A 14,877-nucleotide genomic window follows, 5' to 3' on the forward strand; every position below is an offset into this window, starting at 1 on the left:
CGGAGCATGGAAGTCCCGAGGTGGCAGAACCCGACAGCGAGGGGGCGGGGGAGGGTGCCCGGCGGCCGCCGCCTCCGGCCCAGGATGAGTGGGAAGCCGGGGTGTTAACCATGCTCGGGACCGCGGGGATGGGTTAGGCGGACACTAAACCACAACATCCACACCCACCCCCTCCGTTGCAGCGCAAACAAGCGGTGAGGGGCATGGGAACGCCAGGCGGGCGGCATGCGCGGACGAGGCAGGCGGGGTGTCTGAGCCTCTGTGCAGAAGGGGAGGAGGAGCAAAACAAAAAGACACCAGGAGGCGACACACGACAGCCAGCTGGACGGGGGCTTCCGACTTACTTCCACATTGCTCTCTAGCGATCCCGCACTGCTGCGACGCCCTCGCTTCCCTGCCCAGAACATGCAATACCACAGGTTAGACGCGACACGGGGCGGGGCGCTGCCGCCGGATGGCCCGGGGGAGCCGGTGGCAGGGCAGTAATGAGTTAACAAGACAATGGGGTTCTTCAAAAGCAAAAAAAAAAAAAAAAAAAAAAAAAATCTTTTTCAACCAGCCCAACTTTAACCCCCTCTCCGGGACCAGGAGCCTGGGGGGAGGGGCCTCCGGGGGGCTGGGGCGGGCACACAGGCCCGGCTGACCCCGAGCTCCAGGGGGCCTCAGCCGCCTACCCGCGGGGACGGGCAAGGGCAGCTTCTCCCACAGCTAAGACGAGCTAAGCATGGTCCTGCCCGGCCTGACCTTCGGTGGATTTCACATACGTATGTATGGACATACGCACGCACACGCACACACGTCTGCCTCCCCGGCTGCTGGTGGGCCTGACGGTTAGGAGACTAAACTCCACAATCCTCTTTCTCCTGGTGGAGCAGAGGGGCCGCACCCTGGGGCCATGTTTGGTTTGTGCAGTGTCTGGCCAGGGACAGGGATGCTGGGACTTCCTCCCAGCCCAGGGCCTGGAGTCCTCTGTGGGCACGGCCCACTGGGACGCCACACACGTTCTCCAGTCGTGAGCCCTCACTGCCAACACCTCTGTGTCCCCCGCACATGGCACGTAGCAGGCATGCAACCTGTGTTGGCTGTGCCAGAGGAGACTGAGTCTTCCTCTTGGTTCTGGACGTCCAGCGCCTGCCCTGGCCCCCGCAGGTCCCCCGGACGATTTCTCCAGGCATTTCTGCAGGACACCGAGGCTGAGGCAGAGAAGGGGCTCCGAGACGTTCTTCCAGCTTCCACCTGTGCAGGCCTGGCCAAGCCCCACAGTGCAGAACAGGTGTCCCTCTGTCCACACCAGGAGGAGACGGAAGCTCTGGCCGATGGACTGACTGGCTCAGTCCCCACAGTGAGCAGGTTCACCTGAGGCGGGAAATCTTGGCCACGCTGCCTTCTGAGCTGGACCCGGGCTGGACCCAGGAGCCTGGAAGATGGAAGCTGCTGCCTCGTGCCGCCCTGTGGCCCACATCCCGGACCCGCGCTGGGTGGAGAGGGTGTGTCTGGATCCTTCCGGCCTCATGGTGGCAGCTGCGCGTGCCTGGGACAGGCCCTCGGGCCTGGGATCACAACGGCAGGCTCAGGGGAGCTCCGGTGACTTTGCCTTGCCTGCTGACCCCCAAACCTGAGTTCCAGCTGGGAGCCTGGGGTCCACTGAGGGCCGTGCTGGACCCTAGTCTCAGAGCCCACTCGGAACTGCGCCACACACTGGATAAGGCTGCTGAAGACCACGGACCACCGGGCGGGAACTGGCCCCTCGTTCCCAGCTGAAAATGACCCTTCCCTTCCTCCTCTTTCCGCCGGTATGAGAAGAGGGGTGACCTTTCCTTCCTGCCTTCGGTCCCAACGCGGTGGCCCGGGGACATGCAACAGAATTAGAATCCAGCCTCCAGAAGGGGGGCTCTGCAGCTGGAGGGGTGACCCTACCTGGCACGCCGTCCACTCTTTGCCTCAGTTTCCACATCTGTCCACTAGGCATGGCCCTCGCTCCCTGGGATGGCTATGCTCAGACCTCTGCTGTCCTTGGGGTGTCTCAATCTGCACTCTAGCCCCTATAAGGCTGGGGACACTCCTCTGACTAAGGACCAGGGACAGAGAGGGAAGACAGAGGCCCCGCTGGGCTAGCAGCACGCTCCAGCCGGCCTGCTTCTCCCGACAGGACTGGGCCAGGCCTGGGGCTGGGGGCTGTGGCTTCATATGCTGCCCCCGCTGGAGCTGAACAGGCCCCCCTCCTGCCCACCGTGGGCCAAGACTCAGGAGAGCTCTAACTTGGATGTCTTGGAGTGATTCTGAGTTTCTCAGACTTCACCTTTTCAACTTCTGAACTCAGCAGGAGATACGGGACGTCCCTGCAGGAGTCCTCTGCACTCCAGTCCCAGGCACACCCATGGACACCTGCCCACGGCAGACGCACGTGTGGGTGTTTGCACACCTGCATACCACCTACTGACGGAGGAGGAGCCGGGCCAGCTGCTCCCACTCACGTATCCCCACCACTCCTTCCTTGCCTGCCCTGTTTGGGGGTCCCCCCAACCATCTCCGGATCCTGCACAAGCCTCAGGTGAGCCCTGCCCCAGCTGGTGCCTCTGAAGGGCCAGAGCAGGCCCTGCCAGCCTGGCCACGGACAGCTTGGGAGCCACATCCAGACGGGGCGCCCAGTGCGGCTCGTCCCAGCATTCCTGGCTTCTCAGCGTTGGGACAGCAGGCAGACAGGGCTCTGCCCGAGGCCTCGCACCACGGCCCTAGCAACGCTGAGGGTGACAACAGCCAGCACGGGGCCAGGCCCCACCCCCAACGCTCTGTGGGTATTGACTCTCACAGATTCTGGAGGGCAGCGCTAGTCCCACCTGCATCTGGGGAACCCAGGCCCAGAGGTGTAACTCGACCAGGGCCCGGAGCCAAAGACCCCGGAATCGGCGTGCTGCACGGCCCTCTGATGGGCTCTGCTTGGGAGGCCACCCCGAGCGTGGCCCCCACCCCAAGAGAGGCAGCCGCTGGCCCACTGGCTGCTACACGTGTGGAGCACCCATCGTGGGACAGCAGGGGCTGCTTTGGAAACTGGTCGCCAGGAGCCGCCAGCTCTTCCCCAACAGGTGCAGGACGTGGCAGTCTTCCAGTTGTGCCCCGGGTAACGACAGCAGACCCCGCGGGCCCGGGAGATGTCCTCTCCGTGGGGACTGGTGTTGGGCAGCTCGGCTGGTGAGGGGCTGGGGGCCTCGGGGTCCGTGGACAGTGTCCACTGTGACTTGACTGATCTGCGGCAGGAGCTAAGGCTCAGCAGTCGCACCTGTGTCAGAGGTCCTTGTGGGTCCTTGATCTCAGGCTGGCAGGGCTCTGGTGCCACTGAGGCGAGCAGGGGGCCCAGCTGAAGGAAGACCACGTGGAGACAGGGGGCGAGGCCTCGCAGCTCAGCAGTGGGGGCCGGGCTGGGGGCCAGGCACAACCCCCCCCCCCCCACCTCTAGGAAAGTCTGCCGCCCCTCTCTTCCTGGGCCGTCAAACCACGACTGCCTCCCAGATCCCAGAGGCTCGTGCCGGGCCGAGGGCACATCCCCGGGTGCTGTCTCCTGGATGGATGTGTGGTCGCAGGTCTGGGGCAGCTGCTCTGGGAGCGATGACAAGCCGGCTGCTGGGCGTCACTGTCCCGAGGGGAGAGGCTGGCCCTGAGCCTCACCTCTTCCCGACAAGCCCATCTCGGCCGGGGCACGGCGGGTGCGGGAGAGCTTCGCCCCGACCCAGTCCAGCACATAGGGGCACGTCTCCAGCATGTTCCGGCAGGCAGCTGGCATTGGCCCGTCTTCCTCTGGAGGTCGCAGGGGGGCTGTCCCAGCCTGGGGCTTTGGTGGTCATCAGGGCTCAAACACCCACCTTACCGCCCCTCTCACTTTTGGTGCTGGGAGCGCTTTCCCGGGGATTCTCTTCACGGTGGTTTAGGACCTGAGAGGACTCGCTGCCTGGAATCCTTCTCGGCTCAGAATCCCCAAACAAAAATGGCAACGGTAACGATAAACAGAAATCAGCCAGACCTCGGGGCTCCGCCCTTCACATGGCCATGCGGCCGGGCACGCGGCTCTGTCTGGCCCCTAAGCAGACAGTGGATGGCTGAGGCCACTGCTACCCGAGGGGGCTGGGCAGGACCCGGAGAGGCCAGAACCTGCCCCACTGCACAAACTCAAACACAGGCCCTGGGCCCCCAGCCTGCAGAGGCCCCGAGCAGTCTGGTTACGATTAGCTGGGAGTAACAAGCCACGGGGAAAACCAGTGGTTCTCAACCACAGCAATTCTGCCAACCAGGGGTGGTATTTCTCCCCGAGGGCACCTGGCAATTTGGGGGGACATTACTGGTTGTCATGACTGGGGGGTGTTACTGGCATCTAGTGGGCAGAGGCCAGGGATGCTACTAAGCGTCCTGCACAGAGCAGTCCCCACAGCCAGGAATGATCTGGCACAAGATGTCAGCAGAGCCGGGGTTGAGAAGCCCTGCTTGACTCTCACGCTGGCCATGCAATTCGGATTTTCACTATGGAAAAAAAAAATGACAAGACAGAAACAAAGAAAAAAATCCAACTCAAAACAAAAAAAAAAAGAAAAAAAATTCTGGGAAATGAATAAGCTGAAGGGAGGGATGGGGTCATCAGCAGCTTCTCTACGGGGCCCAGAGCTGGTCAAGCGGTGATGCCTGAGGCCGGGGGCGTGGGCGAGGCCCTGGTGGGGAGGGGTCCGCTGGGCCCTGGAGAGGAGGAGGCCGGTCTCAGCCTGAGAGGGTCTTCACCAGCAGAGCCGCGGTTACGTCAGGCTCCTGCGTCTGGGACAGCTGGGGCCTCGGGGTGGGAGCCTGGGGTCCTGGCACAGCCACGTGCCCCCGTGTCGGGCTCCCTCCGCTCCGCCGCAGCCCCTGAGCTTCCTCATGGGAGAAGCTGCCTGGCTAGATACGCCTAGTGGGGGGCTGAAGAGCCGCCGGCGTGCATCCCCTCACCCCGTGGCTCCTGGCTCCTCCGACCGACAGCGCTGGCAGGCAAAGCAGGCTGCAGCAGCGCTCCCCTCCCCGCCCCCTCCCCCAGCCGAGGTCAGGCAGGGCCGCCAGCAGAAGCTCCCTGCTCACTGATGCTCCACGCGCGGCCCCCGCCCCAGGAAACCTGGGTGGCTCGAGGGGTGCTGCTTGCTTGCACGCACGCTAAGAGGCTGGCAGCGAATCAGACACACACAGAAACAAAGAAACAGCAACGAGAATCACGTTTCCGCCAGGGCTTTCCCCTGACGTCCCAGGGCCAGGTGTGGCCGCGTCTCTGGGCTGGACAGAGGCTCGGGGTTCCCAGGAAGGGAGACCTCTGTGGGGAAAGCAAGACCTGGGACAGTGGGAGACGGGCTCCCAGACACAGCAGCAAGGGCTTCACTCCATCTCATTCATCAGCATGAAGCACAGGGACGGGGCAGCAGAGTACAGGGGACACACCCACCAGCGGGGCCCGACGCACTCTGCGTGAGAGCAAACCTCAGAAAACGAATAAGAGAATAAGACCAATAAGCAAGGGAGACCAGGGGTAACCTCCCGGCTGTCCTGCCTGTGACCGTTCGGCCCCGTTTCCTTTGGCTTTGGGGGACACCCTCTCCGCGTGGCCACATGCTGCTGTGGTTTGGGGACGGCCACCCAAGTGAGCTCCGTCCGAGCCCCTCCACCGTCCGAGCCTCCAACACAGCCCCTTCCGGCCGACGCAAGCCCCGCCGGCCACGGGCGGCCGAGTCCCGCGCGCGCTGGGTAGGGGGCGGCCCTGGGCCCGGCTCTTACCCGCTTCTGAGAGGTCGCGCAGGGAGCTGCTGAGGGCACTGCGCTTGAGGCCCTCGCCGCTGGCGTAGCTGTCATCCAGGCAGGCCCGACTCAGTGTCCCGCCGCCCGGCTCCTTTTTGAGGCTGGAGCACTGGGACATGCTGGGCCGCACGACGCCCTTCTGTTTCTCGAGCTCCGCTGGAACAGAGCCCGAGGGGCCCAGTGAGGGGAGGATGGCCCCCAGCCAAGGGTGGCTTGGAGAGGGCAAGGGGCTGGGCACCCCGCGGAGGGCAACGCAGACGACTCGGGGGGCCCTCTGCTTAGGGTGGCACCGGGCTGAGCCGCCACCTCCTTCCAGGGGGCAAGTGAGGGGCAAGGTCGTCTGGGAAAGGGCAGGAGCGACGGCACCTGTGACCAAAGGGGCTGAAAGGAGACCCCGGAAAGGAGGCTGGAGAGGCCAGAGTGCCCGAGGTCTGCAGGAAGGTCAGTCACTTTCCTAGGAGGTGGATTTGCCCACGTCTGGAGAGGAGTTAACGCGGCCTGGCTGTGGATGGAGGCCAGGGGTGGGGGCACCCATGTACCTCCAGGAATGAGGCTTAGAGCCAGGAGAAGCGGGGGTATCCTCGGCTTTAATGAAAGCCAGGGGATGGCCCTAGCCCTGAGCCCTCCGGGTGGTCGGGTGCAGAAGACACAAATACCAACAACCACGCTCAAGTACAAAGGGCTCAGGTCCAGGCCTCTGGGCACGGGGCGACCATGGCTCCGAGAGGCCCCCTCAGGGCACACGATGTAATTCCCCGGGCGGGACAGGCCTGGGCCTTGGAAGCCCGGCTCCCACCCAGAGACCCCTGCCCACCCCTCCTTCCTCTGTGCCGCCTCCCGTGCCCTGGGCAGGTGGGCTGCCTGGTCACGTGGCCGTGGGAAGGCCAGAAGAGGCCGAGGGCGTCTCACCTCTGGGCTTACAGAGTCACTGCAGCCTGGCCTCTCACCACTGTCTTGGTCCCCAGATGGGAGGCCACGCCTGCACCCTGCAGGCCCCCGCCAGGCCCCCGTGACTTACTCTCTATCCTGTGCTTTTCCATCTCCTGCACCTCCGCGATGGACTCCCGCAGGTCATCAGTGAATTTCTTCCGGTCTTGAGGATTGGGAGCGTTAAAGTTTATTAGCACTTTGATGTCTGCTCCGGGGACGGCGGATGTGAGCCGGATGCCGTTGGGGTAGTCTGCAGAAGGGGAGGAGAGTGCGGGCCTCAGGGCGGGCCCTGCCACCTCCCTTCTGGCTGGCGAAGGACCAGCGGGTCTCCATGCAGCCGGGGTGTGGGGGCACGCTGAGGCCAGGCTCCCAGAGGACGCATCCCTCCAGGGAGGAGAGGCTTCACGGTGCAGCCCGGAGGGACCGCCAGGCAGTCTCCGTCTCCTGACCTGGGTCTGTGTTTGCTCCGTGTTCAAGTCGAGGGCAGATCCGACTGATCTGAGGCAAAGCCAGGGCCCTCGTTCTTCCCCACCGGAAGGGCGTGGAGCCTGGACTCCTTAGGTCAGGATCCTTGGTCACTCGGCCAGGCGCCAAGCCTGGGAGGAGGGGGAGGTGGTGTCCCCGCTGGGGGACAGTCTTTTATTTATTTATTTTTTTTAATTTTTTTTTTTTTTTGCGGTACGCGGGCCTCTCACCGCTGTGGCCTCTGCCGTCGCGAAGCACAGGCTCCGGATGCGCAGGCTCAGCGGCCATGGCTCACGGGCCCAGCCGCTCCGCGGCACGTGGGATCTCCCCCGACCGGGGCCCGAACCCGTGTCCCCTGCATCGGCAGGCGGACTCTCAACCACTGCGCCACCAGGGAAGCCCTGGGGGACAGTCTTATCCAGTCACTTCGGACACTTCTGTCCTCTCCCGACTGGTCTCCAGGCCACCAGCTCCCTTGGGGTACACTGTGGGCACCCCACACCCAACAGAGCCTTCTGCTCAGACCTGCCCGGTGCCTCCTCCGTGCTCGCTCTCGGGGTCTCTGGGGCTTTGGCGTACCGGCAGCCTCTCTCCTCAGTGGGAATCGAGCATCCACCACTGAGTGTATGAAGGTTCTAGGCCCAAACACCAATCCCACCACGGTTCAGACCTGGGTCAGGGAGGGGACCTCAAACGCCTAGAGGCCCGTGTGGGTTTCCTCAATGCAGGAAGCGGGCAGGGTAAGACTGCGGCTGCTGACCCTGTGGAGGGTGTGCAGCCCGCTACTGCCCGCCATCCACCCAAAACCTAGCTTTACAAGACGAGCCACGGATACCTGAGCCTTATGGGAAGATGTTAGTATGAGCTCAACGAATTTAAAATAAAGCTCAAACATAACATAACTGAGCTGCGACCGACCAGGGGCTGCCAGCTTGAGACCCCGGGTGCGAGGCATGTCCTACAGAAGGTCGGGGTCGGCTCTCACTAGCACTGCCTCCAGGGCGGAGGGCTGAGCCCTGGGAACCTGAAAGCCGTCTGGGCGCGGCCTCTGCCTAAGGACTCAGTCTGCCCGGGCCGCTGCTGTGTGGTCACTACCACCGCCACCCTTCCAAGAGGGGCCTGTCGGTCAGGACGGTGCGCATGGCACCAGCCTCCCTGGTGCTGCCTGGGAGAAATCAAGGCAAGGCCGCCCTTCCGGCCTGGGGTGGAGCGATGGCGGGCTCTGCATCCTGAGCTCCTCATAGGCGTGTGAGAAAAGAGGAGGAGCTGGCAGGTCCAGTCCCGTTTAGCACAGAGAAGCCCTCAGGCACTGTGTTCTGGGATGGCCCAGCCACGGGTCCCTGGCACGTTTCAGCCTGCAGAGGCAAGGCGGACGGGACAGAACCGCAGGACCTTGCTGCTGGACACGCCCCGACGCTCCATTGTGGCGGCCCTTCCCTTGGCTCCTCCGGAACATGGGGGGCAGCAGGACGTCCCCCACCCCACCCCACCCCAGGAGCACTGGCTCAGCCTGCAGTTCGAGGTCCTCCGACAGGGAGGGGACAGAGAGGGAGAGAGGAAAAGGGAAGGGCGTGGGTGGCGGGAAGGAACAAGCCCGAAAGGACCCCTCAGCGGGGTTGCAGGGGCGGCCAGCTCCCCTCCAGGATCCCCAGGCCCAGGACCCACTCACACCCAAAGGCCTGAACAAGCACCGCCCCTGGGCCACGGGCTGTCCTGGCCTTTATGTGAATGGCCTCATCTCATCCTGAGGCAGGCACTACCATCACCCCATCGATGGACCAAGGGAACCGGGCCGGAGAGGTCCAACAGCCAGAACACATGGCGCTGAAACCTGAGCGGACGGACCGGGGCTCTGCTCGTGACCTCTGCCTGCAGTCTCTCCGGCACGACCCTCACCTGATTGTTTGGCCATATCTGTATATCACCTGTGCCATTCACTCGATGTTTTCCTATCAACATTTTATCGCTCTGCGCTAAATTTAAAAATCTTATCACCTGCAAGAAGTAACGGTAAAAGTAAACCCGATGAGTCCTACATACAATGATACTGAATTCTCCCTGGTTACCCCCAGCCAACAACCTGCCCTCTGTTAGGAAAGTGGGAATTAGAACACCGGAAAGGCCACCCTGGGGTCGTCCCTGATGGAGCCAGGAGGAAGAAGAGGGGACGGCGGAGGAGAGCTGCCTCGCTACACGGATGGACCAAGTGAGGCCACCTCCTGCCACGGGGTGCAGACCATGTGCGGACGGGCCCAGGGACTCACTCACACTGGTTCTCGAAGAGTAGGACCTGCATGCCGTACAGGGAGAAGGACTGTCGGAAGCTGTACGTCACAGAGTTCTTCTTCTTCTGGAAGATCTTGGTGACCTGGGGGCAGCCAGAGACAGAGGCTGAGCCACTGGGCCCGAGCGGCCGGGAGCAGCCCTGGGCGCTCAGGACTCTAAGTGGGCCCTCAGTTCGAGTTCTCCTGTGTGAGGACCCTCCTGCGGTTCCAAGGTCAGGAGGCCCGCGGGGCGGGGGAGGGCCGATACAGGGACAGACACTCACGCCCGACATCCCCATGCACGGCCCAAAGGCACCGTGAAACCCTCTGAGAGATGAGTTCTACAGAGAAGGACACTGAGGCCAGAGATCTGAAACGATCTGCTCAAGGTCAGGAACTCTGAAAGGACTTGAACCTACACATCTAGATTCCAGCCTCAGGAACCCGAGAAGAGCAGCTGGTCCTCAATCAGGTGGGGAAAGGGGATAGGGTCTCGGGCAAGAAGGGGGCCTGCAGGAGGCAAGAGCTCCAAAGGGCAGGCTCCCTGCTCCCTGCGGGAACATCTACATCTGTGCTACCTGTTTTGGGGCAAGAGCTCAACTTCCCTTTGGGGAGCCCACCTCTGCCACATTCAGCCCATTAGTCCTGGGGCTGAGACCCGGGCCAGCGAGACAGCACCGCCCCCGCCTGGCCCCAGGGACGGGTTTGGGCAGCAGCGAGACCTCTGCTCAGTCTCGGGAAGAGGATTCCCCGGGCGGCCGAGGGGACAGGATTAGGCCCGGACCTGCGGAGGCTGACTCTCCCTTCCTGGATGAGCCTGACTGAGGTGGGAGCCCAGGCAGCCGACACTGGGCGCAGCCGGGGCCACTCTCCCAAGCCGTTCTGGGGTCTGCACACCCAGAACCCCTCACCCGTGGGGACCACGTACCACCAGGAGGTCATTGAACAGGAAGATTTCTCGCTGGTGCAGCCCAAGCTTCTGGGGCTTATTTGGGTCTGGAACCTCGAAGAGCCGGCAGTAGCAGACCAGGCGCCGGTGCGGCAGCGAGAGCACCTGTGTGGAGGGGCGGCGTCAGCTCCACGCACCCTCGGGGACGAGGGACTCCCCTACCCTGCCCTCCCTCGGGCCTCCGGAGGCCCCTGCTCCAGGGAGACCGCCTTCCGACTCCTCTCAGCACTGAGCTCGTGGAGCCCCCGCCATGAACCACGCGTATCTTCTGAGCTCCCAAAGCACCTGTCGTGTGCGCCCCGAGCCACACACAGAGGAGGCTGCAGAGCCCGGGCTTCCCCGCCCCCAGGCCCTCCCTCCTGAAGGCTCTCAGCCCCGACAGCTGGGTCTGGAGGAGCCCTGCAGGGTCCCGAGCCGGCAGTCACCACCTCGAGGGGCTGCTCCCTGCCCTCTGCACACGCGGCCGTGGGCACACATGGCCCTACGTGGGGCTGCTCTCCAGGCCCGAGCTCAGCAACCCACAGATGAGAGGGAGGGGACGCGGGCCCAGCCTGGTGCCCTCAGGGGGCAGCGCTGTCCGTAGCAGAGTGTGAGAAAGGAGGGCAGGACGCAGGGCTGGGGAGGTGGGCGAGGGCAGGTCACGGGCGTGCCGGGGGTCTCAGGCCTTCTGCAGGGGCAGCTGACCCGGCTGCCAGGGTGGGGTAAGGAGCAGACCACATGACGGCCAGCAGGCACAGTACTGCCAGCCCTGGCGGCGAAAGGGACCCGAGAGGCACAGCGTGGGCTGGGTGGAGAGGGGGAGGCCTCAACGCCACACCAAGGTCATCTGTTCAGGTACAGGGTCTCGGGGCCGAGGGACAAGTGGGATCTCCGAGCTCAACCGGGCCCAGACAAGACGGGAGGGGACCACCTGCTCTGGGCCTGACAGTACAACCCTCCCGCGTGCTCTCAGAGATCTGAAGTGGAGATAACTGTGAAAATCAAATTTCCTATGGCTCTGGAAATTAACTCATGCAGCCAGAACTGTGGGTCTGGGAGCTGCAAGCTGCGGGGGAGTGGGGATCACGGAAGGCGGAAGCCGAGGGGAACTCACACAGCCGAGCCCGTGGTGCAGGGATCCAATCTACAGGGGGAAGCAGTGAACAAACAAGAAGAGATGTTAATGTTCCAAATACACATTTGGGCCCTGACAGAGACTCCGGGGTGACACTCCACCCACAGCGCCTCCCAGGGCGCCCCCAGTGGGCTCTGACGGAGAGCCCAGGCCGCCAGGGAGCCACTGCACAGCCCTGGCCATTGGTTTATTAAGAGCCTCAGATTCTCGTCAAAGAGGACCCAGAGAGAAGGGTTGTGACTCCCTTAAAAAGCCCCAAACCTGACATAATCCACCAACCCCACCTGGAAGGGAACAGGTTCCAAAGGCACTGCAGCTACTGGCCGAAGCCGAGCCAGCAGGGCAGCCTGGGGTCGCGGGGCGGGTGGGTCTTGGGCACCCCGGGCCTCGCGCGGCACCCCCCATGGGGACGGAGACCACCTACCGGCTTCTTCCCCACGATGAGCTTCTCCACCTTCTGCACCTGCGACACATGGTCCTCATTGGTCTCCAGCTCCCGCTTCCGGATCCGCTCGTAGATCCCGATCAGCATCTCCCGGGGGATGTCCTCCCCGTCGTCCACGCCTGGTAGGGGAGAGCGGCAGGGCTCACCCCAAGGCACCGGCTTCTAAACCAAATCCGGACAGCGGTCCCCCTGCCAGTCCCCAGCTGAACCAAAGGCCTCCAGACCCACCGCAGCCGGCCCTGCCCCGTCCACCACACGTGTGCTCGGAGCCCCCGCACCAGGGATCAGGCTGGCACTGCCCCCGGATGAGTGTGGAGGGGCCTGTGCCACCTTGCAGCCACGCCCAGGGGGCTCAGCACACACAGCCCCGCTCAATCCCGGCCGCCGCCCCGTGGCGCGGGCACCACAGTCCCCATTGCACCAACGGGCTGGCGGGGGCCTGGGGATGGGGCTGGGGTGCAGGGAGGCTGTGCGGATGGGGCTGCCCGGCCCGCATCCTCACTTTGTCCCTTGTCGGCCTGACTCATGGTCTCCCTGAGCTACGAGTCCTCTCCTCAGTGACACAGGCCACCAAGAGCACGGTGACTTTACAGGGACCAGGGCAGCTCACGGGGCCACCCTCACACCCCCGACACGAGAGCTCAGGGGGTCTGAGTGGCTGCTGTCCCAGTTCTGGGACTTGAAGCCGGTTCGCTCTGACAACAAGCTTGCGCCCTTTCTGCTGCACGGCCCCAAAAGTGCTGTCAGGAAGTCCCAGCCCCGCTCACGCCAGAGACGCGAAGCCCCCCCCCTCCCTCAGTGTGCAGGCTGCTGGCGGTACGTGAGGCAGTGGGACCGCTCAAGCCCTCTGGTGGGCTGTCCGGCACCACCTGCCAGTCAGAAATTCAAACACCCTTGGGCCCACTGAGTGGATCTGGGGGATTTGTCCTGTGGGGCGTGACATTCAACGCAGCGCTGCTTCCAAATCGCAGAAAACGGGAGCTAACCCATTTGCACACTCACAGGGGACTGGCTAGGTGGTCCGCATACGAGGACTCCTGGGACAGGGATTACTGTACGCCCGCAGGAACGAGGAAGGCCACGGCAAGCCTTGGCAACAGCCCTTAGATTTACCGAACCAAAGAGTGAGGCGCCGAGCGGAAGAGGGTCAAACCAGCCGTGCACATTTGTACCGGCTCCCACGAGAAGCTCTGTGTGGCACAGCAGGGACTCAAAGCCGATGACCTCCAGGGATGGGAAGGGCCCTGCCGTGCACCTTTTATGCTTTCTGGCTTTTTTCTAATTGGCTATTTTTTCAGAGCAGTTCTAAGGTCATAGCAAAATTCAGGGGAAAGCACAGAGAGCTCCCATATACCCCCAGCTCCCCGACAATCAGCGCCCCGACCAGAACGCTGCCTTCGTTACAACTGAAGAACCTACCCAGGCACCAGAGTCCACGGTTCACATGAGGGTTCACTCTTGGTGTTGTCCACCCTATGGGTCTGGACATATGGACGAGGCCACGTGTCTGCCATTATAATACCGTACAGAATTTTCACTGCCCTAAAACCCCCTCTGTGCTTCTCCTTTTCATCCCTCCCCCACGACCACCGGCAACCACTGGTCTCTTGACTGTCTCCACAGCTTCGCCTCCTGTAGAATGGGGCGCAGCTGGAATCAGGGTGCAGGCTTTCAGATAGGTTGCTTTCACTTAGTGATGTTCCCCCGTGCCTTTTCATGACTTGGTAGCTCATTTCTTTCCAGTGCTGAATAATATCCCACTGCCTGGATGGACCAAGGTTTACCCATTCATCTACGGAAGGACAGCTTGGTTGCGTCCTAGTTTTGCTGAATACGAATAAAGCTGCTATAAACATCCGTGTGCAGGTTTCTGTGTGGACGTAAGTTTTCAGCTCATTTGGGTAAATTCCAAGGAGGGCCACTGCTGGGTCATGTTACTTCCTGGTTTTTGAACTATGTGAGGATAGGACCCATTCAAAATATACATTTAAAAAATCTGAAGGCAAATAGCAATAAAAGCAAAATACCGCTTGCCTGGCTTCCAGGTTCCTCCCCTGCCTATCCCTGAACTCCCGGAGGCCCCCCCCGCTGCTGCTGGACCCGGCCGGCACACTGAGCGATTCCAGAGAAAATGTGTGTCCGGTGCATGTTGGGGCAGGGGGGCACTCTCTAAAAAGAACAAGCTGGGACGTGTGCTCAGCGCAGAGTGCCGACCTGGCTTTGGGAGGCCAGCATCCTGCCTCCTCTGACACACACTTGCTGTGTGACCTTGGGCAAGTCCCCTCCCTCTCTGAACCTTCTGAAGCTCAAGGAAGATGGGGCAGAGAACGCTAGAGTCCCTGGCTTGAAGAAAACAGGTGATTGGTGGCAACAGCCCAGGCTCGCAAGAAAGAATCAGTGGCTTCCTCTCCTGGTTCTGGGGTGCTCAGCCCCTGCCCTGGGAACTGGGGTGACAAAGCCCCCCTCCCCCAGACGGCCGGGATGGCGGATGCAAGATGCGCACAAACCACGAAGCCGCAGATATGAGGGCGGCCGACCGGCAGGTATCTGACCCAGCAGCCCTGTCTTCCCCCGAGCCTCTGTCCACGGGCCTCATTTCTGTCTCATTTCTCACACAGGAGAGGCCCCAGTTACATGGCTGAGCTGCTAAACCAGAGAAAAAAATCAGAGTCCCTTAAGCTCCCCAGGGTCGCCAACAGCACGCAGCTCACGGCCAGCTTTCCCGGCAGCTACACAGCAACCGCCTGCGTCCAGGGCCACGGAGACGCCGTGGAGACCAGACCAGACTAGGCCCAGCGAGGAGAGGGGCTTGAGGTGGCAGAGAGGAGGGGAGGGGGTGCAGCCCCCCGGACCATCAGCGTCCACTGACCGCCCTGCTCCCTCACCTGTTCTGGCGACTGGATCTCTTATCAAC

At 62.7% G+C, this 14,877-nt stretch overlaps 1 protein-coding gene across 5 annotated transcripts in view; it reads right to left on the reverse strand.

The window, feature by feature from the left end:
• Positions 1–14,877, reverse strand: part of IQSEC1 (IQ motif and Sec7 domain ArfGEF 1) — a 113,485-nt gene that overhangs the window by 4,977 nt on the left and 93,631 nt on the right. For 3 of the 5 annotated variants that reach the window (XM_032648796.1, XM_032648798.1, XM_032648797.1), the window contains exons 7-13: positions 11,943–12,082; positions 11,498–11,527; positions 10,384–10,509; positions 9,460–9,559; positions 6,815–6,976; positions 5,776–5,952; positions 345–394 (exon numbers count right to left, since the gene is read on the reverse strand). In XM_032648796.1, the coding sequence (XP_032504687.1) occupies positions 345–394; positions 5,776–5,952; positions 6,815–6,976; positions 9,460–9,559; positions 10,384–10,509; positions 11,498–11,527; positions 11,943–12,082 (785 nt within the window). Of the gene's footprint in view, positions 1–344; positions 395–5,775; positions 5,953–6,814; positions 6,977–7,598; positions 9,187–9,459; positions 9,560–10,383; positions 10,510–11,497; positions 11,528–11,942; positions 12,083–14,877 lie in introns of those variants that run through there. The other 2 variants (XM_032648799.1, XM_032648800.1) reach the window with 2 other exon arrangements.

The sequence above is a fragment of the Phocoena sinus genome, chromosome 11 (genome assembly GCF_008692025.1).
Source record: "Phocoena sinus isolate mPhoSin1 chromosome 11, mPhoSin1.pri, whole genome shotgun sequence".
NCBI classification, from domain to species: domain Eukaryota; kingdom Metazoa; phylum Chordata; class Mammalia; order Artiodactyla; family Phocoenidae; genus Phocoena; species Phocoena sinus.